Source organism: Populus nigra, chromosome 6 (assembly GCF_951802175.1).
Source record: "Populus nigra chromosome 6, ddPopNigr1.1, whole genome shotgun sequence".
NCBI classification, from domain to species: Eukaryota; Viridiplantae; Streptophyta; class Magnoliopsida; order Malpighiales; family Salicaceae; genus Populus; species Populus nigra.
In genome coordinates this window covers 10,103,247-10,122,704 of record NC_084857.1, presented here as the reverse complement: position 1 = coordinate 10,122,704, position 19,458 = coordinate 10,103,247, and the positions used below count along the sequence as shown (strand labels likewise).

Genomic DNA, 19,458 nt, shown 5'->3' with positions numbered 1-19,458 from the left:
TAATGAATAATTAAAAGAAAATGAATTGATCATTTTAAAATTAATGCATTAAAAAGTATAAAAATAAAAAATTTGAGATATATTAAATAAAAAATTTATAATAATAATAATAATAATAGTAAGTAGATATTCAATCCACGCGTTGAATATTCAAGGTTCATGTATAATTATTTAAAAAAACAACAGTTAATATTATAATAAAAGATAGTAATTTTATTTTAAAAATAACATAAGTGGTTAATTATTTAAACATCATGTACAGTCAAAGGTCAATTTCCAAGGAGATGGTCAAATTCTTATGGTCATCATCTTATGCCTCTGTAGACTCTGACGGAGAAAAACTCTGGCGAATAATTACCCGTCCAACAAGCAATAACAAACTAATTTAATAATTTGAGATAGCTAAACTTATCGGTCTTGAATTTACTTTTTAATAATAATGAATTTGAGTCTTTCTAGATATTATTAGAAGCTTTTATTAATTTTAAAATTTATAAAATTAATTAAAATACAGATATAAATATCCACATTAATAAAATAATAAAAAAACTAGTTGCTCTTATATATAAAACCAAAGCCGCCTGAAGAGTGGGGGCCGTGGGGCTAGTTTAGCTGGTCTCTGGTGACGCCACCGATGATTTTTCTCTCCTTTCCCTTCCGTTGACACTCAAATTCCAAGTTCGAATTATTAGAGATAGTTTAGATGGTCGGTACGAAGTTATCAACCAATTCTTTAGTTAGCGAATAGAAGTAAACTGTTAGTAACGAATCATATTATATTTTTTTTTATCGTAAGATTTAATGTATAAATTAATGTTATTAAACTCGATAACTTCTAATACTGGATTACTAGGATATTGATTCAATTAATACATGATTGGTTCAGTCAATGAATAAATAGTTTAGAGTGTGAAATCATAATTTAACAAGAAACTGTGAAGTAATAACCGTTTAATTTTAGTTTTTTAAAGTAGATATATTACATTCAAGTAAGTTTCACTAGTTACAATCTCTGTTTTTTTTGGAGTAAAACTTGGTTCAACCAGCAAGATTTACCATGTTTTCGATCTGATATTTGATACTTTGTAAATTGGTTTTTAAAATTAATTTGAATAGTTTGAATTATTGGATGATTAGGTGTTAAATTAATTTACCTAGATTTAGGTAACGTATGGGAACGCGGTTCAACCTGCGTTCCTAAAAAATTTAAAATTTTTATTTTTGTTAAAATGTAATATGGTTTGTATTTTTTGGATCATTTTGATGTATTGATGTCAAAAATAATTTTTAAAAAATAAAAAAATATCATTAACATGTATTTTAACATGAAAAATTATTTGAAAAGCACCCGTAACCACACTGGCAAACATACTTTTAAAAACAGCAATACAATGGTTACGAGCTTCTTTATATTTGTATTTTAAAAATATCTTTCAAAAATTTTACTACAATCTGCCAAACGTTAAATGGGAGTTATATCTGTCTCTACATGTCTTTTTTTAAAGGCAATCAAATCTTGCACGAAATGATACAAAATCCAGGAATTAGAAAAGAAAAACAGACCCACAGTTAATTAATACAGGTCATTATAAGCCAATAAGTCATGGCGTCAACGCCGGAAGTCGGTCCATGCGGGTGGCCTTTAAAATACGTCTGTTCCACTGCCTCCACACGGCCATCACCGAACCAGACTCCAAAAGAAAAGAAAAAAGAAGAAAAAAATGGTTCCCTTCTTTCTCTTCTTTGCTTTCCTTCTGCTATCAAATCCTTCACCATCAACATCCCAACGACAACAAAACATGACATCTTTCTCCTCCTCCGACTCCCCATGGCTTCCGATGCAAAATAAAATCCTCCTTTCTCCCAACTCCACCTTCGCAGCCGGCTTTTACCCTGTGGACAATTCTTCAAACCACTTCAATTTCTCAATTTGGTATTACAAATTGCCAAGAAACATCACTACTACTGTGTGGTCTGCTAATAAGCACGATTCTCCACTTTCTACCAATGCTTCTCTTGTTATCACAGCGACTCGCGAGCTACGTTTAACCGATTCTTCAAGCAGATCAAACTTGTGGCCTGGCGCCCCTAACTCAACAAATTCTAACTCAACCAGACTTGTTTTAAATGAAGATGGGAGTCTTGTCTATGACAAGTGGAAGAGTTTTAATTTTCCTACTGATACTTTCTTGCCCGACCAGGCTATAAATGGCACTGAACTTGTCTCACAAAATGGTAAGTTCAGGTTCTTGAATTCTTCTTCTTTGTCTTTCAATTACTCTGATAATTACTGGACCTCCGATAACGTGTTTGCACAACTAAAAAGCGATGGGAGTGTGAATCAAGGAAATGGTGTTTCAATCATTTCTGCTGATTTCGGGGTTGCCAGGATGCGGAGGTTGACTCTTGACAATGATGGGAATCTAAGGGTTTACAGTTATGATGAAAGCCTTGGCCAATGGTTTATTGCTTGGCAAGCACTGCAAGAATCGTGTAAAGTTCACGGGCTTTGCGGGCCTAATGCTATCTGCTTGCCAGACGGCTCAAATTCCATGTCCTGCGTGTGCCCCCCTGGATTCAGGCAAAGTTCTACAAGTCGAGATGCATGTGAGAGGAAAAGGAAACTCACTAGCAACACCAAGTTTGTTCAGCTTGATTATGTCAATTTCACTGGTGGATCAAATCAGACAAGTCTCAATGTCAGAAATCTAACAACTTGTAGAGCAAACTGCTTGGCTCATCCTAATTGTCTTGGTTTTATGTTCAAGTATGACGGTCAAGGTTACTGTGTGCTTCAGCTTGACAGACTATTATATGGGTACTGGTCTCCAGGGACTGAAGTTGTCATGTTCTTGCGTGTGGATAGTTCTGAAACAGATGAAACAAATTTCACTGGTATGACTCGTGTGCTGGACACCACATGTCCTGTTCGTATAAGCCTTCCTTTCCCTCCTCAAGAATCCAACACCACAACGCGAAATATTGCAATAATATGTACGTTATTTGCAGCGGAGCTGATTTCCGGGATTCTTTTCTTTTGGGCTTTTTTGAAGAAATACATCAAGTATAGAGACATGGCTCAGACTTTAGGCCTTGAATTCCTGCCTGCTGGTGGACCTAAAAGGTTCACATATGCAGAGCTCAAAGCAGCAACAAATGACTTCTCCAATGCTATAGGAAAAGGTGGATTTGGTGATGTTTATAGAGGAGAGCTGCCTGATAAACGAATTGTTGCAGTCAAGTGCCTGAAACATGTCACTGGAGGGGATACTGAGTTTTGGGCAGAGGTTACAATTATTGCTAGGATGCACCATCTTAATCTGGTCAGGCTTTGGGGCTTTTGTGCGGAGAAAGGCCAAAGGATTCTAGTTTATGAGTATGTGCCTAATGGTTCTCTTGACAGGTACCTGTTCCCTGCGGGTCGGGTACCATCTTCAGGGACCGAGGTTGAGATGGGTCTGGTGGCTATTGATGGGCGCAAACCGATGCTTGATTGGGGGATCCGATATAGGATTGCACTTGGTGTAGCTAGAGCAATCGCATACTTGCATGAAGAGTGTTTGGAGTGGGTGTTGCATTGTGATATTAAGCCGGAAAATATACTTTTAGGTGATGATTTTTGCCCAAAGATCTCAGATTTTGGGTTGGCCAAGTTGAGGAAAAAAGAAGATATGGTGAGCATGTCTCGAATCAGGGGTACTCGTGGGTACATGGCACCAGAATGGATTAAGAGTGATCCAATCACTCCCAAGGCTGATGTCTACAGTTTCGGGATGGTGTTGCTAGAAATCGTAACTGGGTCTAGAAATTTCGAGACGCAAGGTTCTTTGATGGACAGTGAGGATTGGTATTTTCCTAGGTGGGCATTTGACAAAGTGTTCAAGGAAATGAAGGTAGAGGACATTTTGGACCGACAGATTAAGCACTGTTATGATGGTAGAGTGCATTTTGATATGGTAGATAGGATGGTGAAGACAGCAATGTGGTGCCTTCAGGATAGGCCAGACATGAGGCCGTCAATGGGAAAGGTTGCGAAGATGCTCGAAGGAACCGTGGAAATTACTGAACCAACGAAGCCTACCATCTTCTTCCTAGAAGATTAATGCATGAATGATTGATCCAAGCTTCTGATTTTGTTAATGCGGTTTATATTTGTCCTCTTTGCTCTGTGTTCTAGTTGTGTATAGTTATAAAGTAGTAATGCCGTATGACTATTAAGCAGTCCAGGCTGATGTACAGGATAACAGGCCTTTACATCTGTAATTTGTTTCCTTTTCCCTTTTCCTTTTGGCTTTCATCAAGCTTTTGTGATGATGGGTATGGAGAGTTATGCCTTTTTTTGGATTCATATAGATGAGTAAAAATTGCAGAAAGTGAATAGTCGGTCTGGTTTCTTTTGTTTGGCCACCAAAATACTACTTGATAAATGAGAAACAGTGAAGGGAGAACAAGAAAGCTAGGCTGTCGAGTTATTTCTGGCCTCATGAATAATTTCCTTCACAGATTGAAGGGAAAGATTAGGAAGGCCTCTAGACAGAACCAACAAAACATGTCATAGTCAAATACATTTCTAAATAAAATACACTTTAAAAAACAATCTTAATTACACTTCCAGACATACTATATTATCCTTCCTGATCATTCTTCTCGGAACCGTAGCAAACAAAAACGAGGTCTTGACTGTTTCGTGATTTATTATTTCAATTAGGGATATCTGTGTAATTACGCTTACAAGAGTGCTAACAAGTGCAATTATGGTGGACGATAAAAAGGGCAAAAAAAGAAGAAAATTGAAACGTGTCACTACAGTATTCGTTAGGGCGTCGTCACTCTTCCATTGCTCTGCGAGCACGTGCCTTGCAACCTGGCTAACCGCGAATTACAGCTCAGAAAACGGAAATGACACTTCGATGGTATTTCCAGCCTGTCTGACAGTGATTTAGATATTATTTTTTAAAAATAGTTTTTATTTAAAAATATATTAAAATAATATATTTTAATTTTAATTTCATTAAAAAATACTAAAAAATTATTAATTTAAATATAAAAATATTCAAAAAAAATTAAAACCACGGTAGAAACAGACCTTATGTATTTTATGTTGTCATTGGTATTGTTTTTAAAAATATGTTTTTAATTAATTTTTTTTTATTATTTTCACTTTAAAATTATTTAAAAACACCTGAAATTTATGTTGTCATTGGTATTGTTTTTTAAAAATATTTTTTTATTAAAAAATATAATATATTATTTTTAAAGCATTTTTTATTTACAAATATATTAAGATAATATGTTTTTATTTTTTAAAAAAATTAATATTAATATATTAAAAAGATCAAAAAATTATTAATTTGAACCTAAAAAATTAAAAAAAATTCAAAAACATGGTAAGATTATAATGCAAGATAAGACCTTCATGTGTTTGATATTGTTGTTGATATTATTTTTTAAAAATATTTTTAATTAAAAATATTATTTTTTTATTTTTATTTTAAAATCATTAAAAAACACTTAAAAATTTTATTGATTAATTTTTTTCAATGAAAAGTAATTTAAAAAATATTTTAAAAAATATATTGTAACATGAAAACAAACATTTGTTTAAAACGTATTTTTAAAAATGTTTTTCAAACTGTGTTTTGTCTAAAACAATATCAAATTAATTTTTTAGATATTTTTTAATTATTTTGATGTGTTTATACAGAAACAAAATCTAAAAATTACTTTAATATATTTTTAATTTTTTTTTTAAAAGCACTCAGATCTCATTACCATATATACATTCTAACCATTAAATTCATTGAAAATTGAAATTGAATATGATTGCTATGAGTGATTCTCCCCCCCCCCCCCAGCAAACCTAAAAAATACCATGATACTGTATAGTTAGTCTTAATATTATCAGTAAATTAATTTTTTATACTGGTTTTATTTTTAAAATTCTTAAAAATCTTAATTAAAAAACTTTCATCTATTTCTATAATTCTTATTTATATTTTCATTCAATTTATACATTTTCTATAAAAAATAATGTCATTTTAGAGATACTTTACATTTTCTATTAAGTGATTTTAATAATAAAAATTACATGAAAAATCAAAACAATTTAATGATAAATTTTTTGTAGAAAATAACTTGGATGTAAAGTTGATAATACCTCAATAATTTGATAGTATATATGATGTTTACCAAAAAACAATTATCTTAAAACTCAACACAAAGTAATATATAAATGGTTAGGAAATATAAAATAAATACTGTAAATGATAAATTAAGGATCTTTTGAAAAAAAAAAAAAAACTAATTGCTCGTACTGTTAGATGGAACTTTTATATAAAATATATATTATATAATATTGTTCATAAATTAATTAATCGGCATCATTATCGAAACAATTATAACAATACAGATATCATAACAACTTTTATTTCTCCTAAAAAAATGTAACCGTAGAGAAGCTGGCTAAAAATCTTATATAGATAGTACTTGCTCATACATATTCATTCCTGGAAGAGCACATATTCATCTCTACTCAATCGAAATCAAGCTTAGAATACACGTGAGGTAGTGCTAGTTTGAGGTAAATCGTCACCAAGTCCTTGAAAAGTTTCACTTTCTGCTACATGAGTTTTTGAAAACTGTTTTAAAAAATTTTGATTTTTTTTTAAATTAATATATTTTTGATATTTTTAAATTATTTTGATAGGATGATATCAAAAATAATTTTTTAAAAAATAAAAATATATTATTTTAATATGTTTTGAAATGAAAAATATTTTAAAAAATAATCGCTACGACACTTCCAAACATTAATTTAAATTGATTTTACTTAAAAAATCAAAAAAAACTTTTTGTGAAATGATATACACTTTGGCATTTAAGTTATTATTTGAATTTATGTCATCGAGCAGGTAAAAAATTAAATATTAAAATATGTGATTTTTATATAGAGAAAATAGATAACAAGTGTGCAGTTTTCTTCATATCAAATCTTTTTTTTTTTTCAAAACTTGAAAATATATAATCATGAAAAATATTTTATGTAGCTTACCATGAAAAGTGATAATTTTTTTAATAATCTCATTGGATATCTATATCTAAAATTGAGAGGAAATAAAATAAAAACTAAAGAAAAAAAAAGAAGAATAGCTAGAATGAGCTAAAATAGCTTGGTTGGGTCATGCCCAACCGAGCTTTATTATTATTTTTATTATTATTAATTTGAATTATCAAGCTAAATTTGTCATCTTAATCTATAATTTTTAAATCCAGTCTTAACGTATTGACCCGAGACTTGGTCGATTCAGAACTGGAACTGGATTGAGTTATAGAAAAAACAGGGGAAGAAAAAACCCTGCATGACCCGACAAGATCCAGTCAAAAACCCAGTTGCAACTCATTAACTTTTATTTTTTTTTATTAAAATGATATCGTTTTAATTTTTTTTTAAAATTGACACAGACAATCTAGTAACCCGGTCAAAACCCGGTGACCTAGTTAAAACCTTTCACACAAACTGTATATTAATATATATTTTTTATTTAAAAGTATGTTAAAATATTTTTTTATTTTTAAGATTAACATATGTAAAAAATCATGGAACACTGATCATTTTCAAGTGAACATAATTTTAAAAACATATAAAAACAAAAGTTAGCACTATTTAGGCACCCACTAATTAATTAACAGAGTTGTAAAACGTAAAAAACAAATCAAACCAAATCTAATAAAAATAAACAAACAGCAATCCCTTTGCGCAAAATAAAAATAAAAATATAACACTTGTGTGTGTGTGTGTGTATAAAATAAATTAAACACATTAGTTCTGAATTCCTTATAATACAAAAACCGACGAAAAAGAAAGACTTCTCTCTCTCACACCGGGAGTAACTCTTGATGGCTTGGAGATCCTCAGGCAGAAAGCTGTCCTTCGAGATTCTAAACCATAGCAGTTCCCATGAAGAAAAAGAAGACCAATATCTTGTCAATTACCAATCAGATCCAGTGGAGAAACCCTACCGAAAAAAGAAGAAACACAAGCGCAAACACAAGCCTCTCCATCCCGCAATCCACGAAGATTCAATCACCCATTCCTATTCAGTTGTCCACAATTCGCATCACACAGACAACGGAAACATCCAAAACAGTTATATAGTAGGCAGCGGCGGGAGCGTGGTTTGTAGTACGGTGAGTGAAGTAGGGGCGGAGATTCAGCGCGTGTACGGGAACGGGGAGTTGAGGCAGAGGAATGTCAATTTTGCTGGTGGAATGGAGACTGTGGTGGAGGAAAATGCGTCGGAGGAGAGTGGAGTGGAGGAGAAGCAGCGGAGAAGTGAAACACCGAATGGAAGTGTTGTTACGAAGTTGGAGACGGCGGAATCATTGGATTGGAATAAACTCATGGCCGACGATCCTAATTGTAAGTTCAATCAATCTTATTTATTCGCTTCTTGGAATTTATCGCTATTAATTTTTTTTGGTTTTGTGCTGCATTTGCCTGTCAGATCTCTTTTCGATGGAGAAGTCACCGGTGAAGTACTTTATGGACGAAATGAATAAAGGAATTTCGTTGAGGAGCACAACTACTCTTGGGAGTGAGAAAGAAAGGGAGAAAGTATATGACACCATTTTTCGCTTGCCATGGAGATGTGAACTGGTAATCCTGATTGGCTTTACGCAAGCCATTGTTTGCGCTTCGGTTCATTTTGTTGCAAATTAGTTTTTCCTTGCAGTTGCATCACGCTTAATTAATGCAACAATGTTGTTGCAGCTTATAGATGTTGGCTTCTTTGTATGCCTGGATTCGTTTCTATCACTGTTAACTATTATGCCAACTAAGATTCTGATGATCCTCTGGAGGTTTCCGAGTGCCAGGTCAGTCCTGGTTTCATACGTTCACTTGTACACATACCTGAATGCTTCCCGCACGCAGAGAGACGAATGCTTGATTTAGCTGATTACACATTGACTATTCTCTTAACAATTTATCAATTGTTGATTTGAATGATGATATTTTTTTTCTTGCCAATTCCATTTGCCTGTATCATTTACCTGGGTCTGCAATATACTAAGTCCAATCAATATTTTTATGAATGAAATATACAAAACAATACAATCCCATGCACAAGCTAAATAATACTCTCAAAAGAAAGAAAAGTTTCGAATCTTTGATGTGCATGTTATCACAAAAGACAAACAAGAAGGATTTAAATCATAAAAATACAATTCAAGCAAATGCTTCTTCGCATGAACTATTAGTGTTCGTTATTGGTACAAAAAATTGGTGTTGGTTTTCTACAAAGTTAAAAGGTGATTATCACGTATCACAGTTAAGAGTCAGAGTTAGGTCCACAAGTTCACTGTTGATAGCAGTTTAGCTGTTTAATAACTACTTCTGCTCTCTTGAAATTGAAAAATATTTTGCTCAACCCAACTAACATGTGCTTCAGGCATAATTTTTTCTCTGTCTGTGAATGCTGTAGACAGGAGGTAGCTTGTAATAATTACAAAATAACCTAATCATGCTTGTGGCAGGCAGTTCAAGAAGCCTTCTGCAGCAGAGCTTTCTGATATTGGCTGCTTTATTGTGTTGGCTTCTGGTGTTGTACTTTTGGGACAAATAGGTACTGAAGAATATATTGTGATATACATGATTGCAATATTAACTAGTCTGTGGACGAATGATGTGACTACTGAATTAGAGTTAGAATTTATCATGCCTGTGTTACAGGATTTTGGCATTGAAAGTACCATTTCCTTTTTTTTTTTAATTATTTTATTCCTGCTGCCTCAGATATCAGCTTAATATATCACATGATTCGTGGCCAAGGAACAATCAAACTCTATGTGGTTTACAATGTTTTGGAGGTGAGAATAAACTAAACTAACCTGAGAATTGGTAACTGTTCATATTTTTGAGTCACTTGTGGAGATTAATGTTGGTGTCCTTGAAGTAGATTAATGTACAACTGAAAAAGTATATTCTTTCTTGATTTGGAAATGCAGCTTGATAAATGAAATACATTTTTCTTCTCTTAGGATTTGCTAGTGCTGTTGTCAACATGTTGTTTATGTGATACAGCCTGCTCTTTCAAAAAGATAAAAAAAAACATTTTAAAAGACTTTTGGATCAGTGTATGACTTGATCAGCTCTAGTGGGGGTGGATTTAGAACTCGAATGTTGGGTGGGCCAAACAGAAACATCTTTGTTTTATAGTGGCTATTATCTAAAAGGAAAGTGCCTGAAATTGTTCCAACATTCTACAGCATAAGAAGCTTTCTTGATATTTGAAGCTCCACCTGTCCCTGACTCCTAGCAGGATTACAATGGTGGAATTGAAACCAATGTCAATATTGAAATTCAGGAGCAGTTTTTTAAACAACTCCTGAATTTTTTCATTGGTTTTTGTTTTATTTGTTATTCATGTTTTGGCCGTGGATAAATTGTGGATGTCGGTTGTTTTATAGGCTTTTTATCCATAACCATATCTTCTTCTGTCCCAGATTAGTCATATCACCATATCTCAATGGAATTGTGTTTTAATTGACCATTGGATGAGAAGTGTTCCTTTAACATTACTTTTGGAGTAATGTGTCCTGAATTGGTTTTAATAATTTGTCTGGAATCATGGAAACTTATTTTTTATCCTCAATACAGATATTTGATAAACTGTGTCAGAGCTTTGGTGGAGATGTACTGCAGGCTCTATTCAATTCTTCAGAAGGGCTTGCAAATTGTTCATCAGAAAATATGAGATTCTGGATTTTGAGATTTATCTCTGATCAAGTTTTAGCTATGGCCTTTTCAAATATCCTTTTTCTTGATTTTTTCTATTTATTCATTTTTGTTTTTGGTTTAACAATGGCTTGGATATATTTTCCAGAAAAAGAAAAGTCCACTGACATGCTGAGCTTTCTCTTTGGCTCCTTGACTATTCGTACTTCTTCATTCTTTCATTTTATTAGCTCAGGCAATTACTTTATCAACTTGTATCGTTGCTCACAATAATGCTTTGCTGGCTTTGCTTGTATCCAATAACTTTGCTGAGATAAAAAGCAGTGTCTTCAAACGTTTCAGCAAAGATAACATTCACAGTTTGGTGTACTCTGGTGAGTTTGCTTATTTGTACTTCTCTATTAATGGTCCTTCTTAATGGTGAATGAAACTGTGTCATCTTTGACTAGTTAACATTCTGCTTGCTGTCAATTTTAGATATTAAATGTGATGATTTATTGGCTTGATATCAGACTTGGTCTTTGATTATGCCTATTTTCTCAGCAAGTTAAAAGCTGATACATTGAGAATGAGTTGTTTGGAGACATGCATCATCAATTATGTTTGTATTGAGAAGTTTTTGGACCAGCATTTAAATCCATGATCCTACATTTGCATTTGATGTTTAGGATTTGTTTTCTGTTCAATTTTGAAGTTCGTGTTGTCTCATATAAATTTTGTTGTGTGATTGCTAACTGCTAGATTCCATAGAGAGATTCCACATTTCAGCATTCTTATCAGCTGTTTTGGCTCAAAATATACTGGAGGCTGAGGGTCCTTGGTTTGAGAGTTTTCTTCTTGTAAGTAAACCAGAAGAGATTCTGTGCACCTCTGTGCTTTAAAGGGAAGAATTTTATAATGGATTCTTCCGGGTTTATTTGTTGCGCTTATTATATCTTCTTTGAACTCTGCAGAATGCGCTCATGGTTTTTTTCTGTGAAATGTTAATTGATATCATAAAGCATTCATTCCTCGCCAAATTCAATGACATGAAGCCTATTGTATACTCTGAATTTCTTGAAGAGCTTTGCAACCAGGTATTTACTTTACATATTGCTGCCTTATTCCTCGGTCCTTCTAATAAGTAATTTATGGATTTAAGAGTTGTGCTTATGTAGAAAGCACTCTACGCACTTCAACTTTATTCATTTGTGTCAAGTATTCCACCTGAAGTATCAATTGAAGCAATCTGTTGCTAAACTATGCTGGTCTGTTAAATCATTCCTTCTATTAACTTCATTCAGTAATTGCAAACAGAGTTCTTATATTAGTGCTTATATTTTTAACCACTTCAGGTGAAGGAAATGCCAAATACCATTTCACTAGTTTTGGTCATTATCTGTCCCATGCCTCATGACTAGGTGATCTACATTACAGTCGAGATTATTGAAATGTATGTGAAGAGTCTATGCTCTGAGTTTATAAACTATCCTGTAAACTATCTAAAGGGAAAACAGGCAAAAATTCTTAAGCACCATTATCACCATGCATTTTCCTTTTGTTGTCCATCTCCCCCTTACTTTCTTTGCCACATCGGGTTTTACTAAATTTCCTGTGATATTCATGGTTTTACTTTGGAATGTGGATTTTAGTATTTAAAACTTAAATTTGGGATGTGGGTTTTGAGCAAATTCCAAATGGATAGTCGTGGAGTGGAATGAAGTTGGAGATCTTGATGGATAATGTTGTTGGATTTCCTCAAGGAGATATGGATCTAGCTGTGAATGTTTGGTGACGTTGATCATCATAACCCCAAAATCTGGAGGAAACATTATTCAGGAATTTCCTGAATTGTTTGAAGAATGATTTTTTTTGAAGTCCCTGAGATTCGAGCAGGGTTAAACTTTAGTCCCTGCACTCAAATCAAAAGAATAGCCCCTATAGATGTGCTGGAGTGGGAAATAAAATACACAAGCACTAAAGTCTTAGTTCATTATAAAATGTCATTTAGTTTTGGTTTGGTTTAAGAAGCACTTAAAGTTCTTGCACTTGAACTTTAGGGTGTTAAATTCTGTTTTCTCATTATTCTCGGATTTCTGTTCGTGTTGTAAACTTGAACTTGGTGATTTATTAGTTTCTTTTGTTTTGCTACAGACACTGAACATTCAAACAGAGAATACAGAAAGTAGAAAGAGAACTCTTACATTCATTCCTTTGGCTCCAGCATGTGTGGTAAGCACCTGTAAATACTTTTGCACTTGTAGCTGCTGTTATGGGCACTCCTTAGGTTACCCCCCTCGATACAAGGAGCTGACATTCTTGAAATGCCTTTGATGATGAATGGCTTTTCACTAAATCCTCTAATTGGGCTACTAAATGAGAATATTCTTGCTTCAGGTTATCCGAGTGCTGACTCCAGTATATTCTGCTCACCTTCCCCACAGTCCCCTTATGTGGAGGCTTTTTTGGATCCTTTTCTTGGCTGCCTTGACCTATGTTATGCTCACAAGCCTGAAGGTAATGGTTGGCATGGGCCTCCAAAAGCATGCCAAATGGTACGTCGATAGGTGCCGGAGGAGGAAAAAACGAATTCACAATGATTAATTCTGATAAAAGAAACAGATCTCATTACACACACATAAGATTTAATGAGGTTTTACATCACATGGATGGAGAAGGCTTCCATTGGCAACAGATGGAGGCGGTTGGTTCCAGTAGCTGGAAATGTAACCGTGAATTAAATCTCCGGGAGGGGGATTAAGTAGCGACAGCCGCCCCGCTGTTTCGGTTCAATTTCAACTCTCACAAGGGTCTTTCCTTCAATTTTGTCCAGAAGAAACATCATTGAGTGGTTTATACGAAATATTACAAAGGATCAGTATTACACTAAATTTATTGAATATCCGGTAATTAAAAGAAGAAAAGAAATTCATTTTGTTCTCTTCGTTTCGTCTGTCTTCCATTTTCATTGGTATGTCTAGTTGTAGGATTATTGATCTCTCGTTTTATTCCAAAAGAACTCCTTAATTTGTTGCATTTATCCGTCACAATGATGGCTTGCCCTATCAGGTGTTGAGGTTCGGAACCTGGATTCTCCCCTACGAAAACGAACACGACTTGTCCCTTACAAATCACGAAGTATGCCACTTACCACTTACTTATCCCAATTGGATGGAGTCTGGGAGGAGCTAGGATTTTAGGTTTGAAGGGGCAAATTAGGGCCCCCCTGCCAGCCACCCCTGGATGGAGCATTCTATCATGCGGACCAACGATTGTCGATAAACAAGAAAACACATTAACAATCATGTTCGGAGGAAATCGAAAACCATTTCTTCTTCCCTCTTTTCTTTTTTAATATAATTTGGAAATCTCTCAAAAAGTAGACCAGCTGAATCAACCTCTTAGGACCCCGAAAAGTACAATTCCATGAACTAGAACTCTAGATGTTGGTATGTGTACTCAATAGATTCTCTATGGCCTCCTTTTACGTGTATGAATTTGAATATTATAAGCGTGTACAACGCATGCATCTCTATAATCTTGTGTATGCTTTTGTGGTTAGTTGATGCAGAGGTGCATAATGTTTTTTAAAATGATATTTTGTTTAGAAATATATTAAAATAATTTATAATTTTATTATTATTTTCAAGAAATTTGTATGTGTACTCATGAGCTTCTGTAGCATTTTAAAGTTTAAAAAATAACTATCATTTTATTTTATTTGAATTTGCAGTATAATAAATTTTCTAAAAATAAGAAGAAAGAAAGTAATTGGGTAATTGATTTAACTAGTCAGTTTGTATAATTTATTAATTTGACCGTCTAAGTGATTTTTTAAGCTCAAGTCAAGAGAAATTTTATGATTTCAAGCTATATTTAATGTCATTTAATAGTTATCTAAACTCACTTTATAAAAATAAATAGATATAATTAGAACAGATAAATACAAGATGAGAATATTTTTATTATTTTTTGATAAATCATATATTTTATTCTCTCTTAATCACTAATTACATCTTAGCACCATAGGACTTTTCTAGAATCAATGAGATTAAAACCGAATTGACTGAAGCTTCGATTCATTAGAATTCAAGTTCCGTTCGATTTCTATAAAATTTATCTCAAACCAATGTATTGACTTAATTTGCAGGGTGGGAAAAGGAGATATACAGCGAGATTTTCTGTGGAAAACAATGTGATTTCTTCTAATATAGGGTGATAAATAAGAGTAGGCAAAAACGATAATAGTAATAAATACAACCTGTCAACTGCCTTTTCTATCGGAAAAAACTTAACCAATCGCTAACCATCAATTTTATTTTTTTTTTAATTTGCCTTTCTAATTTTATTATCAATCACAGATAAATCCAGACTTAACCAATTTCGGAGCAAATATAGGGAATTCCTTTATTTATACATTTTCCCATATAATTTACCTTTACACAGGATGACCTACCTACCTTATAGTATATGTGGGTAGTATAATAATTGCTTTTTAAAATATTTTTTATTTAAAAATATATAAAAATGATATATTTTTTATTTTTTTAAAATTTATTTTTTATATTAGTATATAAAAAAATAAAAAAAAATTAATTTTAAACAATTTTTTAATTTTTTTTTTGTAAAACTTATACATAAAAAACAAACTAGTCTTCAAGAGTCCCTGTAGTTTATTCTCTCGTTTCTGCCACAATTCAAAGGACAATATAAGCATTCACCGTTCCATGATTGATGGTAAATAATTGGCTTGCAGTTTGGAAAATGCTGACTTATTGGATAAAATAAAAGTGAGGCTCAAGAAAACCCAGTCTCTTTTTGTCAAGCGCCAGGGATTTCTTTTTCACCCCTGACAGTCTTTTAATTATTATGTAATTTAATATTTTTTTAATTTTTAAAATTACTACATAAAAACATATATTTTTCAAGAAAAAAGGTTCTTAATTAGATCCTCGGGGTTTGTCGTTAACAATTAATTAATTATCCCGTTTCCTATGGGTTGATAATGATATAATAAGAAAATTTGAGACTTCGAAATTCCCCTCTCATGGCATATTTTAGAAAATCCTTTTCAAATAATAAAATATGAAAGCGATTTTCATTTGTCCAAAGCTTCTGAACATATTCTTTAATAATAAACTTCAAACATGGATTTTATTGAAAATTGCATGTTGACGTCTAAGATTAAATATCGTTTTCAAACAATCTATTAATTTCTTACATCAACTTAGTAATCAATTTGATTATAATGAAATAGAAAGTTTAACATAAAATAAATAGGTCAATGCAAGGATCGTGACAGTGAGCATAATACCTCATATATTACTGTAAATGATAATTTAATTCCAATTTAATAAATACTAATCTTAATAATCTAAATAAACAAGGTTTTTTTTTTAATAATTAAGTTACCTAAGTAAGATATAAATGTTGTCGAAATTAATTTCTAGCTTGTTTTAAAAAATATGTAAATTTGTATTACACACACAGATAATATAATACATATATAACATTTAAAATTTAACATTTAATACACATATTAAATAACAGATGATATTTATATATAAATTGTTTTTAAAGTATAATACGAATAAAATAGAAATACGATTAATAGGTATCCATTATCATCTCAGGCTGATACATACATCACATTCCCGCCGCTGGTAGGCCACTTCTGTGCTAAGCAGCAGTAAACAATATCCACAGCGATTTCTCTTTCCTTTTTGAATTTTTTCCTGAATTTGTCTTTTACATGCCTCGTTCATACCGGGACAAGCCTTTCATATTTTATAGATGCTTTTCCTTCTCTTCTCTTGCTCATTCTTTCACAGCCCCTGTTTGCAAATTGTTGGTTTTCACTGAATTTAGCTGTCTTTCAATCCAACAACAACAATTCAATCTCGAAGCAGAAGAAATGGTATGAGTTCTACGTTTCGGATTGATTTCAATCATTGTTACTGGTTTTATTCGGTTTGATTGATTGTTTCTCTTATGTATTTATTAAATTTCAGCCATTTTAGTTTCTTTGACTGGTAATATGTGTAAAAATATTAGAAACGCAGGTGCCTGTTCTTGTTGATTGGAACTGATTTCAGAAAACTGTGATTTGACTTGAATTGTCGATACTCTTTTTTATCTATATGTGATCGAATTACTGCAGTTACTCAGTTGTTGAATTGAATTATCCATGAAGTAGTTTTTGATGTTCTGTAATGTCGCAGGTAGGATGCCAACTTTATGTAAAGAACACAAATTGGCTCAGCACTCTTTTCCATAGCGAGTTCTTTGATTCTTGTGGTCTGCATCAAGAACACAGAAAGAACGAGAAAAACGTGTTTTGCATCGATTGCAGAGTTGGGTGCTGTCGACATTGTATGGAATCTCATTTTCTTCATAGACAATTTCAGATCTGCAAATATGTTTATCATGATGTTGTTCGCCTTCAAGAGATTCAAAAACATCTTGACTGTTCTAAAATTCAGGTTTTTATTCAATATTAATATTAAGAGCCAAGATTTTTTATTTGGATCCTCCAGTTTTTGGTTATTTTTATTATTTTGTTGTCATAAGATTTTATTTGCAAATGATTGATTATGGTTTCCTAAGGAAAACTAATTTGATTCGGCAGACTTACAAGATAAATGGTGAAAAGGCTATTCATCTGAAACCACGGCCTCAGCCTAAAGATGCAAGGCCATCCACGAAAGCGAAGCTTGGTGCTTCTTGTGAAGCATGTGCAAGATATCTACAAGATGTCCCCAATCGCTTCTGCTCCATTGCATGCAAGGTAACCAAGATTAGCCTCATAATGTCAACATCATTTTATTTCTTGCTTAATGTTTTTTTTTTAAAAAAACCCAATAAGATTCAATTTGTATCGAAGATGCCTCCTCTATTCTTACAGGTGCCTTGCCTTTCTCAAAATCGCAGAGAAACACCCCTAAAAGTAATTTCTGATAGTATTTTCAGGTTTCAGTGGAGCTTAAAGATCAAAGCCACAATATCATCCCCTTCTCAATTCAGGAATTTCCTGACCTTTCCTGGAAGGAAAACTGCAGTGCAGAAAGGCATTCAAGTGAGAACGAATCGTCACTTTCTTTGACTGATATGTCTGAGGATACTCCAGGTTGGATCAATTCAGCTTTGAAACCAAGAAGACAATTGCACAAGAGAAAAGGCGTCCCACGTAGGGCTCCCCTCTGCTAGGCAAAACAATAAACATGTTTCTTTTTTTCTTTTTTCCTCAAATTATATTTCTATACACACACACACACACTTGTGGTTCATATAAGGTATTTAATTATTAAGATCACAGTTATATTAATCCATAAATAGCCTTTCAGAACAAATTACTCCCGAGTAGCCCCCCATTTGGAGGTAAAAATTATGTTAGTCAAGATGAAGAGCCAACAATAAGAGGGGGTTGGGCGGGGGTTCACTTTAGGTTGTATAGCTCGCGTGTTTGTGTCTGCTATATAGAAATAATGAAGAAAAGCTTAGCAAATCTTTAACTTGTATCTATGCTGAAGAGTCTAGGTGGTTCTATTATGACTAATTAGTTCTATAATCTTTGTCTGTAGTAATTTTAGTAAAACAGGATAGAGTAAGAAACATTAGTTATATGTATGCGTCATTATGAAGTGATTCCACTTGGGGTCTCTGTTCTTGATGGGAATGTTTCTAAATTTGTTGGCATGCATGTGGTTGCTTTTCTTCTCTTTTCTCTAATTTGTTAGGCCGTCAAAGATCGATAGGTTGGCCTCAATCTCTGTCGAAACCGGTATAGATAAACTATTTCAGCATGGTTCTTAGCAGTTTGTCCAATATGTCTACCTGGGACCCTCTCCTTGCATTATGGGAGCGATGTTTTGTTAAATGCTGTTATCTTGAAGAAAGTGGATGACAAAAGAGCCGCCAGAATAGTTCGTAAGCAGGTGGCCAAGCCTTGAAATAACTAAATAGCTACATCTATGAGTATGCTGCACATGGATGCCCAGATCTTTTCCTCTCTTTTTTTCTTGGGGAGGCACATGACTATACGTTCATGCCGTGCTCTTGCGTTTTGCACTCACCTTGTTATAGAAAATCAATGGGGAATTTGTCATGTCTTGATGTGCATGCATATTGCAGAGGAATGTGTGGCCATCTTTAGATACAAAAAAATAAAAAAATTGGGTATTATTTTGGGGAGTTCCATGTGATGAGCTTTGGAGGTTTGAACCTGGTCAGTGAGATTGGTAGCTTTTGTCCGTACTCAGCGTGAGTGCATCTTTTTGTTTCACTATGACCATCTTTTGTTCTTGGACATCTTAGGCATCACGAAACAGTTGAATCCTTTTCTTCTTCTTTTTTCCTGGCATGAGTGCAGTGCTGTGACATCTTTTGACCTATAGCAATGTAAACAGTTAAATCTTTTTGCTTTTTTGCTTCGTATAGGATCTTAGACAGGACCAGAAAAGTGGAAGTTCTTAATTTCAGATTCGTCTACCATGAAGAAAAAATACCACGAGGATGCATGCCTTGATCTTTATGCACTTTCTCTGTATCAGATCAAACACACGGAAAGAGTAGCCTTATCTTTACATTTTATTTTTATTTTTACGTTTTAAAAGTGTATTTAAAAAAATTAAAATTTTTATTGGTTTTAATTTAATATTTTTTTGATATTTTCAAATCATTTTAATACACTAATATTAAAAATAATTTTTAAAAATAAAACATTATCATTTTGATGCATTTTTAAA

At 33.1% G+C, this 19,458-nt stretch overlaps 3 protein-coding genes across 3 annotated transcripts; all 3 read left to right on the top strand.

Moving 5' to 3' along the window:
* Positions 1 to 1,608: 1,608 nt before the first annotated feature.
* Positions 1,609 to 4,348, top strand: LOC133695723 (putative receptor protein kinase ZmPK1). The gene has a single exon (XM_062117655.1). It carries the CDS (start codon positions 1,722 to 1,724, stop codon positions 4,101 to 4,103), a length of 2,382 nt encoding a protein of 793 aa, XP_061973639.1. The 5' UTR covers positions 1,609 to 1,721; the 3' UTR covers positions 4,104 to 4,348.
* Positions 4,349 to 7,820: 3,472 nt separating this feature from the next.
* LOC133697705 (protein POLLEN DEFECTIVE IN GUIDANCE 1) lies at positions 7,821 to 13,655 on the top strand. Its single transcript, XM_062120446.1, has 11 exons — positions 7,821 to 8,419; positions 8,505 to 8,656; positions 8,771 to 8,874; positions 9,535 to 9,623; positions 9,794 to 9,867; positions 10,658 to 10,808; positions 10,942 to 11,109; positions 11,477 to 11,574; positions 11,689 to 11,811; positions 12,869 to 12,946; positions 13,112 to 13,655. The coding sequence occupies exons 1-11, from the start codon at positions 7,897 to 7,899 to the stop codon at positions 13,316 to 13,318; spliced, it is 1,767 nt and encodes a 588-aa protein (XP_061976430.1). The 5' UTR covers positions 7,821 to 7,896; the 3' UTR covers positions 13,319 to 13,655.
* Positions 13,656 to 16,367: 2,712 nt separating this feature from the next.
* Positions 16,368 to 18,976, top strand: LOC133695776 (protein RGF1 INDUCIBLE TRANSCRIPTION FACTOR 1-like). Its single transcript, XM_062117720.1, has 4 exons — positions 16,368 to 16,631; positions 16,936 to 17,196; positions 17,343 to 17,501; positions 17,684 to 18,976. The coding sequence occupies exons 1-4, from the start codon at positions 16,467 to 16,469 to the stop codon at positions 17,918 to 17,920; spliced, it is 822 nt and encodes a 273-aa protein (XP_061973704.1). The 5' UTR covers positions 16,368 to 16,466; the 3' UTR covers positions 17,921 to 18,976.
* Positions 18,977 to 19,458: the final 482 nt, after the last annotated feature.

Coding starts and splice junctions, on each gene's coding strand:
- LOC133695723 (XM_062117655.1), top strand. CDS start 1,722: ATGGTTCCCTTCTTTCTCTTCTTTGCTTTCCTTCTGCTATCAAATCCT.
- LOC133697705 (XM_062120446.1), top strand. CDS start 7,897: ATGGCTTGGAGATCCTCAGGCAGAAAGCTGTCCTTCGAGATTCTAAAC. Junction 8,875..9,534: donor TGGAGGTTTCCGAGTGCCAG/GTCAGTCCTGGT, acceptor TGCTTGTGGCAG/GCAGTTCAAGAAGCCTTCTG. Junction 12,947..13,111: donor CTTTGGCTCCAGCATGTGTG/GTAAGCACCTGT, acceptor TTCTTGCTTCAG/GTTATCCGAGTGCTGACTCC.
- LOC133695776 (XM_062117720.1), top strand. CDS start 16,467: ATGCCTCGTTCATACCGGGACAAGCCTTTCATATTTTATAGATGCTTT. Junction 16,632..16,935: donor ATCTCGAAGCAGAAGAAATG/GTATGAGTTCTA, acceptor GTAATGTCGCAG/GTAGGATGCCAACTTTATGT. Junction 17,502..17,683: donor TCTGCTCCATTGCATGCAAG/GTAACCAAGATT, acceptor TAGTATTTTCAG/GTTTCAGTGGAGCTTAAAGA.